Source organism: Plectropomus leopardus, chromosome 9, assembly GCF_026936395.1.
Source record: "Plectropomus leopardus strain MGB_pleo_1.0 chromosome 9, ASM2693639v1, whole genome shotgun sequence".
Taxonomy (NCBI): domain Eukaryota; kingdom Metazoa; phylum Chordata; class Actinopteri; order Perciformes; family Serranidae; genus Plectropomus; species Plectropomus leopardus.
The window spans coordinates 28,613,984-28,639,039 of NC_142184.1; the positions used below are offsets into that span (position 1 = coordinate 28,613,984).

General features: G+C 38.4%; 4 protein-coding genes across 7 annotated transcripts in view; 3 read left to right on the plus strand and 1 right to left on the minus strand.

Moving 5' to 3' along the window:
- The first annotated feature begins 174 nt into the window (after positions 1-174).
- mad2l2 (mitotic arrest deficient 2 like 2) lies at positions 175-4,788 on the plus strand. Its single transcript, XM_042491841.2, has 8 exons — positions 175-533; positions 1,434-1,552; positions 1,660-1,731; positions 1,830-1,930; positions 2,030-2,124; positions 2,691-2,764; positions 3,790-3,882; positions 4,010-4,788. Exons 1-8 carry the CDS (start codon positions 494-496, stop codon positions 4,046-4,048), a joined length of 633 nt encoding a protein of 210 aa, XP_042347775.1. The 5' UTR covers positions 175-493; the 3' UTR covers positions 4,049-4,788.
- A 464-nt stretch (positions 4,789-5,252) lies between these two features.
- On the minus strand, positions 5,253-7,227 carry smim1 (small integral membrane protein 1). Of its 3 annotated transcripts, none has more exons than XM_088082438.1 (3): positions 7,137-7,227; positions 6,013-6,183; positions 5,253-5,702 (listed from the first exon to the last, which is right to left on the minus strand). In XM_088082438.1, exons 2-3 carry the CDS (start codon positions 6,105-6,107, stop codon positions 5,579-5,581), a joined length of 219 nt encoding a protein of 72 aa, XP_087938564.1. In that variant the 5' UTR covers positions 6,108-6,183; positions 7,137-7,227; the 3' UTR covers positions 5,253-5,578. The 3 variants fall into 3 exon arrangements, with proteins under 3 accessions (XP_087938564.1, XP_087938562.1, XP_087938563.1); XM_088082436.1 differs by having other exon boundaries at positions 6,013-6,213; XM_088082437.1 differs by lacking the exon at positions 7,137-7,227 and having other exon boundaries at positions 6,013-7,123.
- Positions 7,228-8,549: 1,322 nt separating this feature from the next.
- On the plus strand, positions 8,550-13,971 carry tmem82 (transmembrane protein 82). Its single transcript, XM_042491967.2, has 6 exons — positions 8,550-8,830; positions 8,945-9,014; positions 10,009-10,201; positions 11,088-11,502; positions 12,480-12,667; positions 13,350-13,971. The coding sequence occupies exons 1-6, from the start codon at positions 8,737-8,739 to the stop codon at positions 13,428-13,430; spliced, it is 1,041 nt and encodes a 346-aa protein (XP_042347901.2). The 5' UTR covers positions 8,550-8,736; the 3' UTR covers positions 13,431-13,971.
- Positions 13,972-19,016: 5,045 nt separating this feature from the next.
- The window catches only part of spen (spen family transcriptional repressor), a 28,327-nt gene continuing 22,287 nt past the window's right edge, over positions 19,017-25,056 (plus strand). Inside the window, exons 1-2 of one of the 2 annotated variants that reach the window (XM_042492512.2) lie at positions 19,017-19,458; positions 22,089-22,409. In XM_042492512.2, the coding sequence (XP_042348446.2) occupies positions 19,376-19,458; positions 22,089-22,409 (404 nt within the window). In that variant the 5' untranslated portion in view covers positions 19,017-19,375. Of the gene's footprint in view, positions 19,459-22,088; positions 22,410-22,531; positions 24,273-25,056 lie in introns of those variants that run through there. The other variant, XM_042492513.2, reaches the window with a different exon arrangement.

Below are 25,056 nucleotides of genomic sequence, written 5' to 3' on the forward strand. Positions count from 1 at the left end.
GTGCATATGGAGCATTCAATATGACTTAAAAGATTAAATGAATGCGGAAACAAGTGCAGAACAAGGCCACTGCATTTATAAAATAATTATTTTGTCACCTAAAGTCGTATGAATAGTGGAACAGAAGGTGGCGATCATAACGGCTAACGGCTGGTAAAAGCCGAGAAGAAGAAGCAACTTGTAAACAATTAGTGACGTCAATGGTATGCGCGACCAGGCTCTGAATCAGTTTTGCTAACGGAGGGAAAGCTGCCTTCGGCTCGTGAAATTGATTATACCCTCTTTTCGTTTTCAGTTATGCCTCGGCATTTTGTGGAATCTTACGTTAATATTTATAAAACCTAACATTTTACTTCCCCGGTTGGTTGTCATCGTGAAGCCAGGCAGCTACAGCCTCGACAAAATGCACGCTTGACAGACTGCTGCGCTGCTAACGGTAGCTAGCTCGAACATTAGCTATTTGTAACATCTGACAGTTTTAGGAATAGAAAACATGACAACTCTGACAAGGCAAGACCTGAACTTCGGACAAGGTGAGACAACCAAACTAACAAACGGCTCGAAACTGTCAGCGATCAGTCATTTAGCTCTGACTGTCAGCTGATTTGTAGAATCGAACCGATGCATTTTGCAAATGAGTGCATTGCCATTGAGTAAATAACCAGTTCACATAGATATGCTAAAAAATGGGTCTGTGTTGGTTTATTCGACATACTCAAATCAGCAGTTTATTCCCGTGAATTCTCATTTATTTGCTGCAGAATAAAAGAAAGGAGAAATAAAATAGATACGAAAAAGACAAAAGAAAGGACAATATAAATAGACAAAATAAATATATAGTACAAGTATACATCAGACAGGGAGCTTTTTACAGTTGTTATACAGAAGTCTGTATTTATGGTTTATGAGAGCAGCCAGTTGTGTAGTGATTTCCATATGATTTGAGTGTAGTTACAGATAAAGAATATGTGTTGAGTGTTATCTATTTATATTTGTCTATGTTGCATATATGACAGTTGACTACCTCAAATTTGAATCTCACTCTGATGAATTATATTGATTTTGTTAACAGTTTGAAACTGTATTTCTTTATGTTTCAGACGAACTTTGTCATAATGTTTTTCTCTTTCCATAATTGTGTAGAATGCCATTCCTTTTCACTAAGCCAGGATACATAGTTTTCATCAGATGTCGTCTTAGAAATTTATTATTGCTGCTTTTGTGTAACAAATCCATATTTTTGCTTGATGTAATGTAGGTGTTAGTGTGTTGTGATGGGCTGAATAAGTGCCATTGAAATGTTTTGTGTTACCATTAAGTAATTTCCCGCAAAACATTCTATATTATACTTCCTATAAAATGTACACAGGTCAAGTATGTTTCTAATCAGACTGCACAGAGATCTTATTGTCCAGTTGATTCCTCTTTTGCAGTGGTTGCTGACATCTTGTGTGAGTTCCTGGAGGTCGCTATTCATCTCATCCTGTATGTCCGTGAAGTTTATCCCTCTGGAATATTTCAGAAGAGAAAGAAATACAATGTACCAGTGCAGGTATAACTGAATAAATATATATTTGCTACAAGCTCACCATTTCTAGAAAGGCTAATCTATTTGTATCTATAATATTGGTCTTCTGTTTTTGGTTTGTTAATTTTCAGATGTCATGTCACCCAGAGCTGAATCAATATATTCAAGACACACTACATTGTGTAAAGCCACTCATTGAGAAGGTAAGACCTGACATTGTGCTAACCAACGTTGATTTAGTAAATGTGCCATGTCTTATCTATGTGTATAAACTGCTGAAGTGTTTTGTTTCCTTCCCCAGAATGATGCTGAGAAGGTGGTGGTGGTCATCATGGACAAAGAGCATCATCCAGTCGAGAGATTTGTGTTTGAGATTTCCCAGCCTACATTGCTGTCTATAAGGTTTTACATCTTTAAAAAAATCTGTGAATAATATGAACAACATGTGAATGTTTTCAGTGTGATCATGGTCACTAACTGTTTGTGGGTTTGTTCTTACAGCTCAGACACATTACTGTCACATGTGGAGCAGCTGCTGAGGGCATTCATCCTGAAGATCAGTGTGTGTGATGCTGTTTTAAATAATAACCCACCAGGTAACGTCACTGATGATTTCCTAAAGAGAGGCACATGGCAGACACAGTGCCATCTCACCTTTATATTTCTAAAACTTTATTATGAAGATTAAGAAAAATAGACGTGTTTTCCAAAATCTTTTCAGTGACCTGTGCAAATGTTCACTTCATGAAATGAGAATGAATTGATCCTCGTGTGCAGTAGGTTGGAATTCCAACATTAATAGAATTGTTTACCCTCTATGCATGCATGCATACGTTTGGGAAGTACTAAGCATATGCCTGGATAAATGAGACTTGGATTATACTGCATGAGTTGTATGAGAGTTTAGAAACAGATGTTTTGATATAGTTTCGCTGTTGTTTAACGTGATCCTCAAGTAATCAATAAATCATTTAGTTCAATGCTTTCTGTTGAGACATGCCAAAAAACAAAAGTGTTCTTTACAAATTCAAGGTAAAATTACATGACTAAATCATTTCCAATTTGGCATTTTGTGGGTGATGTATTATTAAGGAGATTATGTAACGCATAAATGATATTCAGATGGGTCATAGTCTTATTTTTGACCTGTTGTTTGTCACAGGGTGTTCATTTTCAGTACTGGTACATACCAGAGATGCTGCCACACGCAACATGGAGAAAGTTCAAGTCATCAAGGTGAGGTTTAAAAAACATTCCAAACCTACAGATTGAGTTTAAAGTGATAGTTTGGATTTTGTTTTGATGTGGGGTCACATGAGGCTCATCCATTGTCAGTGTATTACATACAGTAAATGGCAGTCAGCACACTCTCAGTTTGGAGAAGCAGGCAGTAGTCTGACACAGAAGCTAAGCAGTGTGCTGCTATGGATTGGGGTCAGCAACAAAATGTATTTTAGCTAAATAAAAAAATCCCACCTAAATAATCAATAGCAGTTTAAGTGCTCACTATACTGAGATTATTTTCACTCCTTTACCTTTCTGTCAGACAGTCTGTTCCAATGGGGAAGCTGCTAAAAGCTTCAGTTCCCTATCTATTATCTTGTCAAAGCCACCAGACTCTGACTTCACAGAACAGTCATTGTAGCTCGCTGAATAAGGGAGCTGCTGGTCTACTGCTTCTTCTGTCAGTTAGTTAATTTGTGTAATTGTGTGACTTTGGTGAATCCAAACTAACCTTTTTTAATGCCCAAGTCACACATTAAACACAAACAAGCCAACTTAAAGAGGCAGTGGTAGATCGCCTGCTTCTATGCTCAGCAATGTTAAATCCCTGTTTTTCTGAGTCGGATTTTGGAAATTTTGAAATAACTGCTTAACTTTCTGGTTGGAAATCACTGTCTGGCATGGCATGGCAAAGCTGTAAAATCTCAAAATATAGCTTACATTAAAGCGATGTCCATTCTTTTAAGTGGCTAAAATATGTTTTGTTGCTGGCTCCCATCACAGCAGTGTATTGCTTAGCCTCCATGTCAGATTTCAGTCTGCTTCTCCAAATTGGGGGCTTGCTGACTGACATCTACTGTTTGTTATATACGGACCATGGATAAGTACCCCCATACAACCCCACTTCAAGAATACTGAACTATCCCTTTAATCCAAACAGAGCAGTCTGTTCACTCTGTGGTATTATAATCACCCCTCATAATATGTAAACACTGAATAATAATTGTTGTGTCACATTTGTGTATTTCCCTCCTCAGGATTTTCCATGGATAGTTGCTGATGAGCAGGAGGTCCACATGCAGGAGCCTCGACTTATCCCGCTGAAGACCATGACGTCTGACATAGTAAAAGTGAGCAGAAACAGTCCACTCACTGATTGGTTAATCATAGACGCTGATTTTGTGCACATATTTAGTTGAATTGTTGAGATTCGCCCATTTACCCGTACTTACTTTTTTTATTTTCTGTTTTTAATAGATGCAACTCTACGTGGAGGAGAGAGCCCAGAAAACGTAGGTCCACACAATGCTAGTGTTTAGGGTTGGAAACAGACATTTCATTAAGAATCAAATCTGGCCCTCACGACTTGCTGTCTGCCTGTGCTCTGATCACATGCCGTACAAATGCGTCAGTGTGTTTGTTTGTATTGCCATATATTGTTTTTAATTGCTCTCTATGCAGATCTTTAGTGTAACATTATGATCCAAATGTAGCTGTTGCACTACAACCATGAATTTCCAGGGAAAAAGAAATAGAACAATACCAGATATTGACTCAAATATCTGGCACCAGCATCCTCAACAAACTGGTTTCAGTATAACCCTTCCTTAGCTGTGTTGTATCTGTACTGTTAAAATACAAAAAAACCATCTGTTTATCCTTGTATTACATTGTTTTCCTGATGCTTCCTAGAGGTTGTATCTGCACCTCCACAGGCAGGTCGCAGGTTAAATCTTGCCATTTTTGAAGGACAGGTTTTTTCCCCACTATAATGTCACACTGAGTCATAGCAGGTCTGTGCATGGTGTCTACTGTATTATTGGTCAGGGATGCAGCGTGAGAGTTTTAGATGAGCTCCTATGAGTGAGAGGGATCTATGTGTGTTTTCTCATGCAACCAGTGGTAATGTTCACCTCCATTCATATGTGACAAATACAAAGTGTTTTGATGTTGTGACAAAGAAACAGTTTGTACTGTTGATGATTTTAATATGTCAAAAAATCTAGAATTATATTAAAAATGTTTTTAAAGCTCCACCACTAGAAATATCTGCCTTAGTGTGTATCAAAGCTAGTTCTTTGTAAAATTACTCTTGGTCATGAACCAAATGCAGATGGTTGAAGTCTTCTTGGCAGTTGAGTCCTTATAATGTAAATCTAATTGCATTATTAAATTTGCCACCACCAGACAGAGCAGGTCTTTTAACACAAAGTGACAACATTTTGCCCAGCCTTTCCTGACATTAGATTATTTAATTTCTACACTAGAAAAATTTTATTAATCTAGATTGTTTTGGTGTGAGTTGCCGAATGTTGGAGATATTGGCCGTAGAGATGTCTGCCTTGTCTTCATTATCATCGAACTAGGTGGCACTCGGCTTGTGGCGCTCAAAACACCAAAAAAAAAAAATATTTTAACAAACATTACATTACAATACTTTATCATAAGTATGTGCATTCAGATATACCTCTCGTGCTTGTGCAATTTACAGTTGACTCTCTTGCATGGCTGCAACATTGACGTTTTATTAAGACAACAAATAATAATTAGAATAAATAATATTTTACAAACATTTTATATAACTTTAGATTTTCTGTATGGGATGTTATGACACCAGGTTAATGAAAACAAAAATTGCATCATTTTACTTGCCATATCTATTGTTAGAGACTAATAAATTTGTGCCATTTCTCATAAAAGTGCATTTCCAGTCTCTGGTGAAACAGCTGATTTGATTTTTCTTTCAGAGGTTTCACTGTGAATATGCTGTTTCAGTTGAGCTTCGTCTGAAAGTGTTTTAAATATAAATGTGTGTGAAATGTCCGATCAGCACTTATGGATGTAGTATCCTGTCAGGTATCCTATGATGTAAATGGACACCAGAGCAGCCAAAGCTCCAGCCGCCTTCACTGCTACTCCAGAGCTGCCGTTACGCACTCTGTCGTAGATCCTGTGAATGTGACCGAGACGGAGGCAGAGTCAGGTCAAACAGCATTTGATAGACAGTTGTCACTTAAACATTTTTTTTATGATCTGGTTTCAACACCTGGTCACTTCATTTTCACTGTAAAGCTTTTAAGAAGCACATTAGGATGCAACTGGTGTCAAGTTTAAAAGCTTGATTTACACCTTGATACGTGAAATTAACAAACTCATACATCAGTTTAGCTCATACGTGGATACAAAATAGGTTTGGCATCAGAAGACTTTTAACAAAATTCAGACTTTGAATCGTAATGTCAGGCATCACTTTGTCTCACCTCATTACAATAGACTGTGGAGCTTCTACGTTCATGTCGACGTTGTCCTCATCCCAGCGATCATATTGCACGCTGCCGGCACTTTTGGATGCCATGTGGGAAGTTCTTCCTCTCCTTAGAGGTTTATCTGCCGCCTGGAATCACTGTTAAATCACCGCTTCACTGCTCCGCCTGGACACATAAACTCTGCGCTCAGACACACTGAGGATGAGGAGTTAATTTAGGATAATATTATAAATCACAAACCTGCCTCAAGGGGCTTTAGAGATGTCTGTGACTAAAACAAGGCCTTCAACACTAATGCAATAAAGCACTATAAGCCGTCTTGTCCACAGTAAAAATAAGAAAAGGCAGAGCTGAATTAAATATAACTTAATCCTTTTTGACTTCTTAAAAAAAATCCAAATAATCTACTTTTAATACACCATACTGCCCTGTTATTATATGTCTTTAACACATGTAACATTTAAAGGCTAACTAAGCCGATTTTCAAAATTCATATAAATTATTCCAATGGTCTAAAACAAACCCCAACATATTACTTAACATAAACACCTCTCTCCCAAATAAAATCCAGAGTGCCAAAGCTTAAATTTGTAGTATATAAAGTCTGGAGCTGTTCCAAAGACAGTGAGGACAGTGAGTGGTGAAATATGTTCTAGATGGCATTGAGAGGAGCCAAGGAAATATTCTGAGTGTATGAGTACATTTTCTGTTTCAGAACTGGGAGCACTACAATAGATAAACCTCATTTGTGTTTAAAAAAAAAAGACAAAAGAACACTCAGTACACAAAATCATCAGTGGAGCAGCTCCAGACTCTATACCCAGTGACATCACAAGTTTGAGACTTGTTTCTGGTTTCTGGGTTTGAGAGAGAGTTGAGCATGCTCAATAATACTGACTGAACTTCCATAGGCAAAGAAAACAACATGTTGGAATCCTTAATTTAAGTCGTGGTCTCCCTTAAAGTTAGGTGATTGTTTTATTCACAGTATTTAATCAGGGCTAAACCAGCCCACAAAATTGAAATAATTACACTCAAAAGCAGTGATTTGATTATTGTCACCCAAAGCAGGATTCACTTTACATCCCCACATACAAATCAAATGAATCTGTGCTCACCTGTAAGAGTCCAAAACACCTAACTCTTCTAGCACTTTAAAAGCCACGACTGACACACTGAGCGAGCCGTGCTTCCTGCTTGGTATGACACTTTGGCCATGGTTCACTGAAGTCATAAATCCTTTGGTTTTCTTATATGACTCTTTCTCAGTGATAAAGGGCAATTTAAACTGCGTGGGCTTTGGTTTCATCACACTCTGTGCAGATAATGGATTGCAAAGCAGATTAGTTAGCTTTGTAGATTTTCATGATACTCCCTCCCCTGCATGAAAATGTGATTTGTTTGAAAATAATATCACTGTGTTGTTTCATGGATTCTCTCTTTATTTTACTGCAGAAAATACACTACTGGGCTAACAGCGCCCTCTTGTGGTTCTAGATGATAAGAAATGTATGCATGCTTGATGCTCTGAACTATAGAATTTGTAGGTTTCATTATATTTGAACACTCCAGGAAGAAGTCATTTATGTGATAAACAAGTGTTATCATTGTCATAGTGTTCATATTATCTGTTAAACCAATGTCAGGTGAAGGGGTTAAAGATGCCGTCAGGTGTTAAAGCATTACAGCACCCAGGGGACGACTGCAGTCTGCAGTAGTGTTGTGATAGCTGACTTATGCTCTCTGCTGTCCTGGTGGAGGTGAAGTCATTAAATGTTGTCTTTTGCTGCCCCCTCTAGGCTTTAATCTGAGCTCATGCTTATTTTTTTTCTACTCAGCTTAGTTTATTGTATTTTCATCAACTCAAAAATTTCAATTCTGAGTCAAGTACAACATATGTTGAGAGAAACAGAACATGTATAAAATACAGGGGAAATACAATACGGTAAAAAAAGACATTTAAAAAAATGTTATTAAAACATGTCAAAAATAGTGTACATGGGTCACCCACCTAATGATAATCAAAGGACATATATAATATTCACATGACTGAAGAGAGAAATTAAAAAAAAAACAACAAAAAATCCAAATTCCAAATTCCAAATCCACAACAGGGTGGTCATGTTTCTTTATATCAGATATAAAATTATTTTAAACATTTTTATTGTATTTTTCAACACGTTTTGCATAAAATCAGGCAACACTAAATATTTTTAACTACATTGGGTTTTCTAGGTAATCCTATGAAAATATGTTAGGAAAACTTTTAATTTGCATATTTATCTAAAGAATTTACAGATCTTGACTTAACTTGAAATATTGCTCTGGGCAAAATGGAAAAATGTGCTTTTTCAGAAAGATCTACGACATAAAGAAGTTCTCATCAGAGCAATGTCACATTGTAGCTTGCAGACACAAGCACAGCTAACTGATGCTTTAATTTTACAGTGTACAGCACATCCCATGGTGCAATAACCTCCATTATCTTGTTGTGACGGAGGTTACTGAGCTTCTGCTGCACCGCCACTCCTGGTGACCTTTGATACAGGCTTCTGCATGAGCAAAGCATAACACTGAGATTGAAATAAACAGAAGCGCTGAGCTAAATTTCTGTGACCTTATCTGGAATAACAATAAAATATGGTTCCTGAGTACGGGATTGCTTAAATTTCATTCACCTCCATGCGTTTTTGTGACGTGTAAAAGTCAGATAGTACAATGCTATCCTTTTTCACGTCGCTTATTCCGACTTCTTACTTCCTACCGGGGTGGCTGACTCTCGATGCCAATCCAGTGGATAGTGTACTTCAAGGTGAGCTCCTCATCCATTCATTTTCTCTCACGCTCACATTACTACAGCCTGCTTCTAAACTGTATAGACGGGTTTGTGTCATTGGTTGAAAATTCACTTTTGTGTAACCTGCAGGACTGGTAGGTGCATGTGGGATCTCTGTGCTTTGCTCCCTGCTAAGAGTGCACTTATTTCTAGAGGAGAGGTGAGGAAATTGCCCTTTAAAGGGATAGTTTTGATTTTTTTGAAGCGGGGTTGTATGGGGTACTTCTGCATAGACAGTGTATTACCTACAGCAGATGTCAGTCTGCATGCTCCCAATTTTGAGAAGCAGGCTGGAGTCCAGCATGAAAGCTGAGCAATGTATTGTTGTGGATGGGGGCCAGCAACAAAACATGTTTTAACCACCTAAAAAAAAAGTCCTACCAAAAGTGTTTGCTATATTGAGAGTATTTTCACTGCTGTATCTTTCCATTAGACACCCTGCTGTGGTGGCGAAGCCGTCAGTTTCACTATACTCTTATCGCAGCCAACAGACTCCATTGACAAAAACAATAATTTTAGCTCACTTTAACACGGGAGCTGCCTGTCTACTGCTGCTTCAGTCAGTTGGATAATTTGCGTTATTATGTGACTTTGGTCAATCCAAACTAAACCTTTCAAATGCCAAAGTCACACAATCAGACAAACTGTTTTTAGGCAACATTAGACCAGGAGCTCCTTTGTTCAGTGGTGTTAAATTACTGTTTTTCTCAATGAAGTCTGGCATTGCAAAAAGCAATATTATGGCTTTATTTTCCTGAAATCACTTTCTAGCAGTAAGAAGCAGTGGAAACCTTCTAAATATAGAGCACACTTGAACTGCTATAGATTTTTTTAGGTGGGACTTTTATGAGGTGGCTAAAATTTGTTTTGTTGCTGACCCCCATCCACAGCAGTTCATTGCTTAGCTTCCATGTTGGATTCAAGTCTGCTTCTCCAAACTGGGAGCATGCTGACTGACATCTACTATATGTAATATAATGTCTATGGACAAGTACCCCATACAACCTCACTTCAAAAAACTGAACTATCCCTTTAATAGATCTGTGCATGAAGATTATTTTTTATAACCTGATCCGTTAGCTAAACATCCATTTTCTCACCATTCTCAACAAAATATTATTTTCTTACTTAATTTGTTTCTCTACAACTCGCAGTTGGAAGGATAAAGATGATAAAGACTCATCAAGCCAGAAGACCCCCAGTCATCACAGGAGACCTGGACTTTTTGGAATGCTCCATTTTGGCATCTTGACGGGGTTGCTGGCTATAGTGGGCTCCCGAGTTGCCGCCCTGGTGGTACTAGAGTTTTGTCTTCGAGGTGTCTCTGGATTGTTTACTGCAGGACAAGTAAGAAACTTATTATGTGATAAAAACTATGCCTGATTCTCAAAAATTGACATGCCATTTTCACAGGTTGATCTAAGACGTTTTAAATGCTCTCATTAAATATATTTCTCTTTAATTATGGTTGCAAATTTGTTAAAATCTGTTTGTGAGCCCTCCTCCTTTGCCAAAACCCAGCTAGCTGACAGGAGTGGCATATCAAGATGCTGATTTAACAGCAGCATTACCACACAGATGTGTTCTGGGATCGTCACAGTAAGAGGCCACTCTAAAATGTGCAGTTTGATCACAGTCTTGAGGGAGTGTGCCGTTGCATACTGACTGCGGGAATGTCCACCAGAGTTGTTGCATGTCAACTGACTGTTCATGGGTAACTGCTCTGGTTGAAAATTTAAGCACCTTTTCAATTTTTTTCTGTTATTTATTTATTTTGTTAAACAAATTTTCAGGTACTTCTTACTAACTTAATGCTCATTTTGGGGTTATTTCTTCTTTCATTTCTCATTGCCTTCCTCCCAATGTTTTTGAAAGACACCCAATTTGCTCAGAGTAATCAATGGGTTAATCAGCATCTTGATATGCCACACCTGTCAGGTGGACTGGAAAAAGAGAAGTGCTCACATACAGATCTTAACAACTTTGTGACCAGAATTTGAGAGAAATAAGTTTAAGTGTTAGATAAATGGATGCAAAAACTAAAAGAGTTGCATTTAAATTTTTGCTCAGTATACATCGCCTGATTTGCCAGTTGCTTCTGCTTAAATTTTGCAAAGTTAATTTCTGGAACTTATCACATCATGATGACTCATAAACATCTATTATAACAAACACCCATCATCTGCTTTGATTTCATCCATCAGCTCTGATCATATGCTCCTTTATTCCCCAGGAGTACAAGAAATTTCTGCAGCAGCTGTTAGTCCAAAGCCAGTTCTCTCTAGGTTGCGCCCTGAGCTGCAGTTTGTCCTTTCTGCACAAGGGGGCGTCGCATAGCTGGCTCTGCCTGCTCCTGGCAGCAGCACTCAGCTGGTTCCTGGCTCGGCAGGCCACATGGCTGCTGCACCACGTCCTGGCTCTGTATAAACTCCACAGCTCACAGCGCTACTGCGGCATTTGCATCAGCCTGCTCACATCAGGCCGCAGCCTGCTGCCCATGCTGTGCAGGACTATGGTCATCACTTTCTCTGTGGCTGTGGTGGCCGCTGTATCAATCATCAATCAACACTTCCTCTCTGCAACAGAGGCCCTCAGGTTTTGGACGCCACTTACTATCTGCTACACACTCTTGGTTGTGTACATGCAGGGTGAGAAACATTCAAAAGGGATCAGAGGTTATGTTGTAACAGTCGTAAGTCACTGATGAATCTGGCCAGGACTTAAAAATAACAAAACTGCCTTTAACACTCTGATAGTATCAGTGGTGAAGTGTAACCAAGTACATTTACTGAAGTGCTCTAATGAAGCACAAATTTGAGGTACTTGTACTTGAGTATTTTCTTTATATGTCACTTTCAACTTTATTCTAGAGGGACATACTGTTCTTTTTACTTCAGTACATTTATTTCAACCCTTTAGTTACTTCACAGAGAAGAATTTTACATAAAACACACAAGAAGAGTTTATAAAAATGTTTTATTATGAATGAATTTGCCAAACAGTTTATACAATTACAGCTGTAATGATTAATTGATTAATAAGTCGACTGACAAAAAATTAATTGCCAACTATTTTGCTAAACATTTTTTAAATTATTTTAAGATTTTTTTAAATATAATTTTGAGTTTCTATGTGCTTTTTCTATTGTTTTTAAATATCTTTCTGTTTTTGGGAGGATGTTATGTTCAACTTTTTAAAAATAATTTTGAGTTTGTAGGATTTTTTTAAAATATAATTTTGAGTTTTAGGTGTTTTTTTTTTAATTCAGTTTTTTTGCTGCATTGGGTAATTTTACTTTTATACTTAAAGTACCTTTTCCTAAACATATGTACTTAGTTGTACTTAAGTAAAATTTTCATTGCAGGACTTAAAATTGTGTAAGAGTATTTTTACAGTGTAGCATTAGTACTTTTACTTAAGTAAAGGATGTGAATACTGTCCACCACTGAAAAGTATGAACCCCTATTTAAGATGAGAGAAAACATCGGTCTGACACATCTGTCTGGTCTTACCTAACCATCATTCATTTTAGCACCCTGATGTTTTAACACCCCTATAGATATTTCCTAAATTGTATTAGTTTTCACCAAATACTTTCCCTTAATACTGTGTTTTGTCTCTGCAGAGGAGCAGCACCGTCTGCCCAGCAGCCAGGCTGTCCTGAACACAGTGATGGTGCGTCTTGGCGGTTTAATGGTCCTGATGCTGACTGTTGGACGCTGGGCTGACGTGCTCCACATCCTAATGTGTTTCCTGGGTGAGGCCGGCTGTCTAATCCCCACTATGGATCTGCTGGATGCAGCATCCTCACAGGTCAGTGAGTCTCCCTGGAAGCAGCACACGGGGCCGAAAGCACTTTCTGTCCACCGGGACCCCAAAAACTGGGGCAGAATATCAATGTGTTCATTAGAGTCGGTCCCAAGATGAGACTGAAGTTCTCAAACTTGTATCCCAGGTGGAGGAGGTATAAGATCCCCAAGACAGATTCAGGTCAAAGTATTCTCTGACTCAGAATACTGAGCCTACTTTTCTTTCCTCTGAGTTAGCCTAATTAAATAGTTCAGAGTTTTCAAATTAAAGCATCCACTGTTGATACAGTGCTTATATAAGAAAGTTTCCTTTTTTTTTGGCATCTGTGTTAATTGGGTGTTCACTGACTAAAGCGGGGTGAATATATTAAGCAAAAATAAAGACTGATATTAACCCCTTGAAACCTGAGCAAATTGATTTGATTTCTTTGGAAAATATGTTTGGAAGGCAATGAGACAGTTAATAAGTTACATATATATATGTATATATATATATATATATATATATATATATATATATATATATATATATATATATATATTGTTCAGCAAAGACATTTGCTGAACAATATAAATGTTAAGAGCCAAGTTTAACCCCATACAAATTTTCAATATTGTTGGTATTATGATTTTTTTTAAATATTTTTTGAATAATGATAATTCATCTGTCATACTTGTACATACAGGATGAAGAGGATTATACGGAATATGTAAAGAGAGAGCATCGACGAAGATCACAGGCACAAGAGAAGAAGCATCACAGATAGATAAAGTCCTATAGGCGCCACATCAACAATGAATGTTTTTGTATTTAGAATGTTTTTATTATTATTATTATTATTATTATTATTATTATTATTATTATTATTATTATTATTAAGATGTCCAGGGAGCATATTAAAGTGATTTGCAAATTCAAGCTATTGAAAAAAAAAACCCCAACATTTCCTGTATATGTGGAACACTGTAATCACATAACTTCATCACTATCTTCATGACTATCTATGTAAACTACGTATATAGTGTATGTGCCCATGTTTCTGTCACACATATAGATGTGATATATATGTCAGATATATTTCTAAATATAGCAAAAATGTCCACTTTCATGTATGTCTAATCTATTTTAAAATAAATGTAAACTACATATTTTCGAGTTAAATAATTATTTGACAAAGCTCATTTTAATCATGGATATAAAATGCATATATGTTTATATACATCACATTGTATATGTGAAAACAAATCTGTCTGTGGCATATTCAACATATATGTAGAAATTAAATATGGAATCTGAAATATGCAATATATCACTTCATACATTATTTTTTTAGCTGCATGTTTGCACATATAATTTGAAATGTATGTGTGAAACAAATATAAATGTCAAATATATCCATATATGTAAAGTTATATGTCCTGTTATTTAATGCATGTGCATATATGGTCATACATCCATTTTTGTATGAGTTTTTTTTTTTTTTTTTTTCAAACTTTGCCTCAGGAACAGATCTTATCCCTATATAAATCTTGTTTTTATGCTGATGACGGTTAATCAACACTAACTCGGGTGACAAATTCGCTCTTGTGGATGTTATTTTAGGAGTCTGTGTGTCATATTGGATGATTTAATGCTGTAATATTGCAGAGATGCTGGCATACCACTTTGGCTGCTCCTGAGGAGAGTCATTGTTCCAAATTTTCTTTGTGGGGCTGCAGAGCCTGGGGGCGTTGAAACCCTTTCCACAGCCTACTGATGGATGAGGGTCAAAATAAGGCAGGTTAACATCGTGTATAGACCTATTGTGTTGCTACAATCAAGCCTGGCTGTGAGCAAACACCTGATTCTCACTGTTGTTATTTAAGACGGCTAATGAGTGTATTTTAAAACCTTTAATTTTGTAGCAATGGGAGAAGAGCCTTTACTCTTTACATTTAAATAGCCTATCATGAACACATACACACACACATTCTACAAAAGAGCCTAAATGTAAAAACATAATAAGATACATTCTGTAAATACATTATTTTCAAAGGGGATAGACCGCATTTCATGATACTACCACAAACAGCTCACATCGAGGTTTTCACAAAATAACAAATGCGTAGTAACTTGAATAGCACATAAATAGATGGTATGCAGCAAATACACGTCTGTAAAATTACCACAGCTCGCAGTTTTCACCTGTTATGGAGTAGCTGAGGTGCAAACATTCGTAAAAAAGCAGACATTAATTCCCTCCCAAACAGCTTAGACTGGGTACGTTTGTTTCATTATTCTGTCGCTGAGCTAAATTTCCACACAACCCATGGGCCTGTAAAATATCGTTCTGCTTTCGACGTGTCTCTCCCGAGATTGTCTACTTGAAAAGAAAAGGTAAAATGGCTGACGACAACGTTAGTGCTGTAAAGTCACACAAAATGGCGTTAGACAAAGAAAAGGCTTGGTTTTACTCTCTTAACTGCCTCTCGATACCTGCGGACAATATAAGTCAAAGCCAATAACCCGAATTAATAATTGTTTTCATGCGGACACCAAAATTCGCCGCAACACCGAGAGGCTTTTAGGAGAATTACTATGTGTCGTCTTTACATTCAGGTCTTTTGCTACATTGTTTCGATAACATTGCAGCCTGGCTTCTTGTGACAATTTAGAAGCTCTCTGACACCCACATCAAATTAAATCCACATTTTGACGCCGGTATTAAGCCCATTAGATGTGTCTTTATTGGGAGCTGTGGACTGACGGGAGACATATTCCACGAGAGGGTTTTTGTTTTATCAGTCCCGTCATTCCTTGTCAAAAAAAGGCGTGTGAAATTATAGTGGGCACATTACGGTCCAGTTCCCAAAGATAATCCAGCTCTGAGAATCACTGAAGAGGAAATTTAGTTTTGGTGTCTAGTCGATCCACCAAAATAGGAAATTGTACTCCCATGGGTTTATTAGGTTTTTAACTGAATAGAGTTCCACATCAGGTCGAGTTCAGTAGATACAGGGAGGACGTTCTCCATGAGCACCCGAATATGGTGAAAATGCCCATTGAAATGACTGAGTGCTCGTTGTCACCTCCTCAGGAGGAGATTTCCAGACTTTTCTGTTCTCATCTGATAGGCACGCTGCACGCATGCGCAGAACAGCTGCGCGTGTCCCATGTTACCGCATTTTGACGCATGCGCACTCCCCCTGACTGTAATATGCGTGCTTAATTTAGTAACAAAAGCAGAATAATGCTGTAGTGTAGTAACAGAGCTTTTCTTGACCAAACTTAATTCAGTAAGAGATTTTTATGGGCTGAATGTTACTTTTAGCTCCACTATGAGCAAAATGTAGCTACTGAGCGGTAAAATGAATTGAAATTTGATTTGATCACCACAGATGTTGAATCCCAGGTTAGGTTGACATAGCTTTTGAAAAAGCAGCATGTTAAGCAATAATCATAAAAACTGGGATAGTCTTTCAAGGGAAAACACATAAAAATGTGCAGCTTTTATTTACCTCTTATCAATTTTTATCACCACTGGTCCCTTGTACCTTTGGACATGGGCCCAATTGTTCTTGTTACTTATTAGCTTAAAAGAGAACTCAGACCAGGTCAAAGTTTCTGGCTTTATAGCCTTCATGCCATTTTGTGCCCCACTTCTAGTAGTAGTAGTAGTAGTAGTAGCAGTAAATTAGTTGAAGTTTTATTTGTCCTGATGGACTACAGGTATTACAAGCAAGTCAACACCTAAATATGTTACAGTACAAAGAGTAAAGTAGAATCATACAAATTCTAATCTTTATTATAATATAGTAGTGTTTTATAAATAAAAAACTAAGGATACCCCGTGCACAGCTGTACCTTTTTGTTTTTAGTGTAAGCTGTCAATGAAATAGTGTCAACTGGTGTGTGCCTGAACTTGAATTTCCTTTTTGGTTCACTGTTTTATGAATAACTTTTGTTGTCATATGCTAAATCAGTGTGCGGAGAGGTGAACTATTTGCTGCTCCCTCCCATTGGAATCCCAACTATTAGATGGCGATATTTGGTTGAATATAGGTTTTGACATTGGTTGACCAGAACTCAATGTCAGGACAATTGTAATAGGCTACCATTGTCAATTTGACATAGAATACTGGTGACAGATGACCTTGATATTGGGTTTATTTTAAGTTGCGTTGTCAAGTAGCCAAAAGCTAACATCTTCCAAATGTCTCATGCCAGCATCATCTTGACGTCAAATAATTACATTTGGTCATGAGGTATGAAGACCACAATCCAATGTCTGCAAAATGTCATAATGTTTATGTATTCACACCGTGAAAGTCTAAAGGTGTTATACATCTAAATATCACCAATCTGAATTTCATTTTAACTGAAAATGTATCATCTTTCTGATGTTATATTTGATGTCTGGTGCCAGCTATGTTGACATAAATAACCCAAGTGTCTGAGTACAACTTTTGCTTTAGTTGTTTAAAATATACATAATTTACTGTATAAAAAGAACAATTAATGATAAATACTCATGAATCTGCTACATTAACATCAGAGCAATAATTCAGAAAACTGAACTTCAACAATGTCTGTATAGATCTTCACATATGTCAAAGCATATTTTTTAATGAAAGTCATCACAGTCTTAAATATTCTAATCATTAGCATTCAGAATTGCCTAAAACAGGCCCTCAGTTTCCTGTTTCCTGCAGACTTAAGTTTCCGCTTAATGTGTCAAAATCTTCAACACTACTTTTTTTTGAGACTGTTTGAATGGGGGGAGTCAACTCATCACACTCATGTATGACTGAATCCCTGCATGCGATATTGTTTAATAAATAACAATATTGGAGACAAAGAAAGCAATTATTGACATTGGAGTAGATTACAGGGGGGAACGCAGGGGACACGTCCATGTCAGTTTTTAGAGCATTAGCATTTGTCGCCCCGATACAAACATAAAAGCAGCGGAGGACTTGTATTTTGATAAAATTAGAAGCATTTCTACCATAACCTGATGCTGGAAAGGCATGAATTGATACAAAAAATGTACCTAAATGCAGGAAATGAAGTGGTCAAAAGATGATAGAATCATAATTAGTACTTCTTTATTGATCCCCAGGGGGAAATTGTGGTTTGTCACAGTCACTCTAATACCAAGCATAATGAATTACAGAACATAGAAATAAGTACCAGCACAAAGTATGGAAAAATATAAAAAACAAATATATTAATGATAAAAACAAGTAGCACTAGTATGTGAATACTTAAAATTTATGAATTTGTACAATGAGCTGAGTGTGTAAAGTGTGTAAAAGTGTATTACTACTGTAAAACTTCAATAAATAGCCAGGGCTATTATTTGCTTCAACCACTGATCTCAACAGGCTTATATATGGGGCAGGCATGTATAGGGGATGGTCTTTTAATTTCTTTCACATAAAACTGTTGCGAAGCAAAGAGAGAAATACAATCAAATTGTTTCACAAAACCACTTTTTTGTGTTTCTCTTGTTTACTCTGCAGTATTACTTCTTCTTTGATGCTCATGATTTCTTAAAATGAACTGAATGACTGAATTGTAGAGAATCTTATCAAGTTAACCATGTGTGTAGCACGTCCATATTGACAAAAGTTTAAACCTTTATATTTGTTTGCATTATCTAAGCAGACAACCAACATCTCCAGTGGGTAGCCAGCAACCCAGTTTGCTACATCCAAAGAACATCTATAAAAATAAATTGCATAGTAACCAGCCTTCTAATTGACACAGGCCTTTATTTGTCCAAATGTATAGCCAGTAAAAGGCACTGTGTGTTTAATTGGGATTAGGCTTATATTTGAAGTTTGGGTATATGCCTTATGCCACAATGCAATGTATAAAACCAGTATGTACAGTTAGATATATAAAATATGTGCATGCTACAATGTACAACAGTTATATACACAAGTAAGAAGAACAATAAGAATATATATTAACACCAATGGCACCCTGTAATTATTGATATTTAGTGATGAATGATTGACATAACCAACTATCATCCTGGATGGAGTAATCCTGAATGCTTTCTGTTACTTTTTTTTAAATGTAGGCCTATGACTCACTTGATGAATATGGGGTGATGTGCACTGATAAAAATAAACTGCAGCCTATTATAACAGCAAAAACTCCAACAATATCAAACTCTGGATCATTTAGTGTCACTGTATACAAAGTGCCTCACCTTGCCATGCTCAACTAGCACTGATGGGATCCTCCTGTGAGTCAAAGCTTCTCAGATGTCACAGCACCTTCATTCAACCAGGGGTTTTCTCGCGCATGCGCAGAGGCGGACGACTATCTCATCGGGGAGAAAAAAAGAAGTTCACACACAAAGCCACGCCTGCGCGGTGTGCCTCTCATTACAAGCGAAGTTGCTGCATCTTTTTAGGAAGCTACATGCTTTCTTTCGACACCCAAAGGTCGCATGGTGTCAGGGACGCGCCTAGTCACGGGAACAGTCCGGAGCGCGTTCATGAGGGTGCAAGATCGCGCTTTAACAGTGAAGAGTATCAAACAGCGTGCGGGGATCCAACCTAATGGTTTACATTGGGTCACAACGACCAGTCAATGATTTGCGCCGAGGATTTTTTTTCTCGTCCGGCGTTTATTTTGCAAACCTTTTCTATTTTGCACGGGAAGAAACTGACATAGCAAACTCATCTGTATGATAGGGGAGCAGGAGCACACAGTATGGTCCGGGAAACCAGACATTTATGGGTGGGAAATTTACCCGAAAATGTACGAGAAGAGAAAATCATTGAGCACTTCAAGCGGTGAGTAGAGACATTAATGTGCGTTTTGTAATGTAAACGACGAGTGCACGGCCAGCATCTCTCTCTCTCTCTCTCTCTCTCTCTCTCTCTGTTGTGTCACATTTTAGTGAAGTCGGGATGAAGCAGGAGGTTCCCCCCTGTAGCAAAGTCCCATTTGGCAACTGTGCTGTCAGCAATGCAACAACATTGTGCTGCATTTCAGCTGAGATGAAACAGAAAACGGCTAGCACGCGTCCACCACCCTGCGAGCAGACATATGGTTTTGCCATTTTGACACGCTTACTAACTTGTAGGCTAGGTGATAACTTTATTAGTCCTTTCATGCTGCGTGGGTTGTTCATCCACACCAGGTAAACCGTTTGAGAAGCTACCTTTCCACCTGTTTAGCTGAATAAAAACACATTTTCCTAGCTAACAGCATATGTCAGTGTAAACAAACTTCGGCTCTACCTGGCGAGCCGCTAGCATTGTACAAGCCATGCACTTCACAGTCTGCATCTTTGGCAGACACTATGAAGTCTGTGTGTTTCATGGTGCCTGAGCAAATCAGAGACCCGGTGTTTCACTTGACTCTCTGTGAGTTTGTCAGGTCGCTGCTTCCAACCAAACCTGTGCACAAAGTAGGCTTAATAACTATCTATCAGGGTCCACTGAAGGTGTTGCAGTTTTTTTTCCCCCTTAAATGCAACACAAGTAAGAGAAAAGGTGACGTCCACGCTGCAACATTGTTGCAAACGTGTGCTAACTGATGTGCAACATTATAGTACTTGTGTTTACTTTGTGCCAACACACACGCACACAAAACAAATCTTTGCTCCATTATTACCGCGTTGCTTCAGCCAGCTGCTGACTTGCACAGCCTGCAGCGCGATCTGATTTCAGGAAAATCAGACAACATATCGATAGACTTTGTTAATTACGATATTCTGATTTGAGCTCCACTTGTGCTATTGGAGCTATCGGAGCAGATCAAAACCCCCATGCACCATTTATGGCTCTTTGTTGTCTTGCTCGGACGAAGGAAAAAAAAAATGTAAATATGATTTTTGTGTGTGTGTGTGTGTGTGCGTGTGTGTGTGTGTGTGTGGCTATCACGGTTGTCTGCGCGCTCTCGCCTCTCTCTTCTCGGCTGTCAAGGAAATAGCAGCCCGCCTCTCCGTCCATATGTACAGGGGACCAGACTGCTGAAAAACATCACAGTCTACCTATATGAGCAACCTTCTTCACTGTGAAGGCGTCGCCTTGTCGGACGAAAGCTGCCAAATTGTCAACATAAATCACACGTCTGTATAACAAAAATAATAATAATAAAAAAAATAACGGACTGCCCCAACATAAGTGAAATCCGTAAAGTGATTATACTAATTCTGCTTTGCATCCTTTTGCTCTTGTTATTTACGGTAGGCGGATGCAGCGAGTGAACTACTCGTGTGTGATTCATGCAGCCGTGCACAACAGCACAATAATAGGCTACCTATATGCCGTTTATTTACATAAGCCCGTGATATGATGTGCGTAACGTTATGTTTTGGAGGGGGATGGTGACTGGCAGCATGTTATTGCAATAGCAGAGTGGGGAAAGCGAGTTTTTTTTTCGCATGCTGCCTCAGCTCCAGCGTTAACCCAGAGGTAGTCAGAGTATGCAGGTGCATGACAGCCCGATGTGTGATAGAAGTCATTGAAGATGGGGGACGGCAGAATGAGTAAGCAGTGTGAACAGCTTTTCTAAAATGGCGTCGGAGGCAGTTCAATGTTGGGAACTGGCATGCCAATAAATTTATGGGCACCCTACTGTCTCTGTCGGACAGCGAAAACACACTCCCGAAAGATTCATGTTGGGGGGGAGGAACTCAACGCAGAAACATGATAGCAGACTGGGCTCGCACATTTTGTGAAATAGGCTTCCCATCAATTAATTCAGCATCACTCAACTAGATATTTTGTCATTTGCACACTTATTAAGGAAACAAAAGGATGCTTACCTTTTATATATATATATATATATATATATATATATATATATATATATATATATATATATATATATACATTAATTTGTAAAACTTAAAAAAAAAAGTTAAGGGGTATTATGTTTTTACAAAATTGCATCACTCTATGCTTTGCAAAGAGTGAAACAAAAAAAGCCATAAAGCATGCATAATGCATTTAGAATTTTTTTTGCGCCCACACACAGCGAATCAGGAAATGTCACGTCTCTTTTTATGCTGCCCAAACCTTATCTATGCGCTTTCCAGTAGCTCTAATCTTATAAGCCCCCCCCTCCCCAGACAACATGCTAATGTTAGAAAATATATGCATTTATTAACATGCAAGTGCCAAGGTTTCAAGTCCAGTTGCTGGGTTACTGTTGCCTTGCAAGAAAGTACCACAGAGCAAAGAGAAAATAAAAGAGTAGCAAAGCCACCTTGCCTCCCACCCCCCCTCACAACACACACAGACACATGCACACACACAAAATTTAGTTGAGCAGTTTGAAATCTGGAAAAAAGAGGTGTCATCATTTGAGAAACTGCATTATTTTCCCTAAAAATTGTAAACCAAGCACTGTTTTTGGGAATTCACAAACACTGATACAACCTTGTTTTTTTTCCTTCTTTTTTTTTCTTTAGATATGGACGTGTGGAGAGTGTCAAGGTCCTGCCCAAGCGGGGTTCAGAAGGTGGAGTCGCTGCCTTTGTGGATTTTGTGGACATTAAAAGTGCTCAGAAGGCTCACAATGCTATCAACAAGATGGGGGACAGAGACCTGCGCACTGATTACAATGAACCAGGCACAATTCCTAGTGCCGCGAGGGGGCTGGACGATAGTCTGTCCTTAGGCTCTCGTGGCCGGGATGTATCAGGGTTCACAAGGGCGGCAGGGGGGACCGTGTATGGCCCCCCCACGTCGCTCCACAGCAGAGATGGACGCTATGAACGCAGACTAGACGGGTAAGTGGACAAAGTTTCTCTGAAGGCAGGGGCGAACCATGGTTTCTGGTGTACACCTTACCTCCAAGCATCTTCCCACCATCTATTCATTTGGGGGCGGGGGTGGTCAGGGGTGGGGAAGAGGAGGAAAAGAGGTCATGCTCAAGAATTGAATCTTATAGGGATTCTGGATTCATGCTTGCAGGTAGACGCAGAGATATTCCATAAGCGAGAGCATGTTTGCACACAGGTGTATCTAGTACTTGAGGAAATAGCCAATAGTTAAATCTGTTGGGGATTATTTTTTTTGTGAGTTTAAACATCTCTGTGAGGTGGATATGTCATAAGCGGAAAATACGGGGCAAAGATTGGATATCGTAAAAATTTCCCAGGATTATTGGAGATTGCTGGAGAGAGAGAGAGGGAGAGAGAGAGAGAGAAAAAGAGAGAGTGGTCCAGCGGCCATCCCTGGGATTCCCCTAATCTGGAGTTACGCGTCCTGCTCGGTGGATTAATGTCACCCTTTTTTCCTCGTGTAACAAAACGACCAAGAGCACACATTATATGTATAAGACGCCATTGTTTGGATTAGTCTAATTTGGTTTATTGCGCACGCCTCACGAAGGTGTTCACTCTCGCTGGCTGGAGTCGTGTGGATAACCTACACAGGATACTTACTCCTCTCTGTTGGATTAACACTGGCCAGACACCTTAAGGATATGCTATCATGCTAAAGGTATGGGTTGCTTTCTTGGTTCTTTTATTTTTTTGTTGTTTTATTTGGGATTATATCTAAAATCAGGGCATTTACAATTTGAGTGCTGGGAGACCTCTACTGGTGATCCATCTCAGTAGAGACAACAGAAACAAGTGAGCAAATGACTTTTTTTTTTTCCTACCTTATTTTTGTGGAGATAATTTTTGACTTTTCAACGTTTGAGACTCGCAGATTTATTGAGGACCAACACGGACTATGTTTGGATCGTACAATTCAAAGAAGAATGCTGGAAATTGAGACTGGAAAGTTGCAGATTGTTGGAGATAGCCTACCTTCACGTCTGTGGATTACCTGCTCCTTTCCTGAATGTGGAACTATAACTTAACCTTGGATACAATCACGTACAGAATCGGAGAACAAAGTTGCACCCATGAACTAAATTTCCCATTGACTGATCTTTGGTTTGGACTGCAGGCAAGCTCTTCCGCTTGTAAAGGAGATGGACAGCAGACTTTAACGTCCATGTGCTTCAAGACTGTTCTGAATGTTCTCCATCCCAGGAGTGAATACAGCGCTGCTCTGAACAAGAATCTGGATTACCCTTAAGAGACATATTCTTTATTCTTAATCTGGTCAGCTTTCCCTCCCTCTGCCAAAGGAATTTGAATTCTCCGCTGATGTGCACAGTGTTACCGACATGGAGTGAGCAGGACTTCACAAATTGAAGATGCAAGACTTAATTTTTTTCCATCACTTCCATCATTGCTGTTGGGGAATTGACAGTGCACGATACTGAAGACGCACTCCTGGATATGATGTATTTATTTTACCAGACTCAAGTGCAACACTAATTTTTTTTTTCCTGTTTGGATGGATATATGAACTCAAATAGACATTTTCCAGCATACAAAACATCCCTAACCAGGATCCGTACAAGGCCACGTGTGTTTTCATCATTTCATCATTTTAATTCAATACGGACACTCATCTTAGTACCCAAGGTTCTCCGCTCCGAAGATGAGGATTACATTTTCTAACGTGAACAATGTTGCTTCGTTTTTTTTCACTCTCCACTCAACATTTTTGCCCGTTTTTTTCTGCTCACAAAGTTCTATCTCCCTAGATTGTATTTGGAATAATAGGTCAAGTTACCACTCTCTCAAAAGGTTGGTATGTCCTGCCCTGTGTATTTTAGCTGTCCTCTCTAACCCCCTAGTTTGAACCCCTGTCTCTCTCCATTTTCCCCACTAACCGAAGTAGCTGGTCCATAGACTGCTATTACTGCCTGTGTGTCTATAAGCAGACCTTACCTTGTATTGTTTTCCTTTCTCTTCCTCTCACCTGACCCCACCTTCAGCTCCTGTCCCCCCCGTCCTCCTCATTATGAATAGATCCGTATTCAAATATGACTAGTGATCAAATTAAAAATTTACAACACTGTCTTAATATTACAAAAAGACTGGGCCGTTGGATAAAACTTCAGAAGGTTCAAAGACATTTGTATCGTACTCATATTGACAGTATGTACAGTGAAAAGTGGAGGTGGCTAACTACATTAGTAATGAATTAATAAGAGTCAAAATTAAGGACAAGGCAAGTTTGTTAATGTAGCACCTAATCATGTACAGAGTTTTTCAAAGTGCTTTAAAGGAAAAAGATAAGAAACATTACAAATGATATAAAAAAAACCAGAGAGGAATTGAATAATATAAATAAAAGCATGGACAAGTTCAATAAAAAGTAAAGACAAGTTTAAAAAAACAAATCATTAAAATAAAAATAAGTGCCATAGAAATGATTCATAAAAAGCTAAGGATAAGAGAACAGTTTAAAGTTAAGGCTTAAAAATTAAAACAGTTGGGGCATATCTTAATTCCAAGTGTCACGACATTTAGGGCACCATTAACTGACAGATTATAAAAAAAAACAATAGAGTTAAAAAAAATCAAA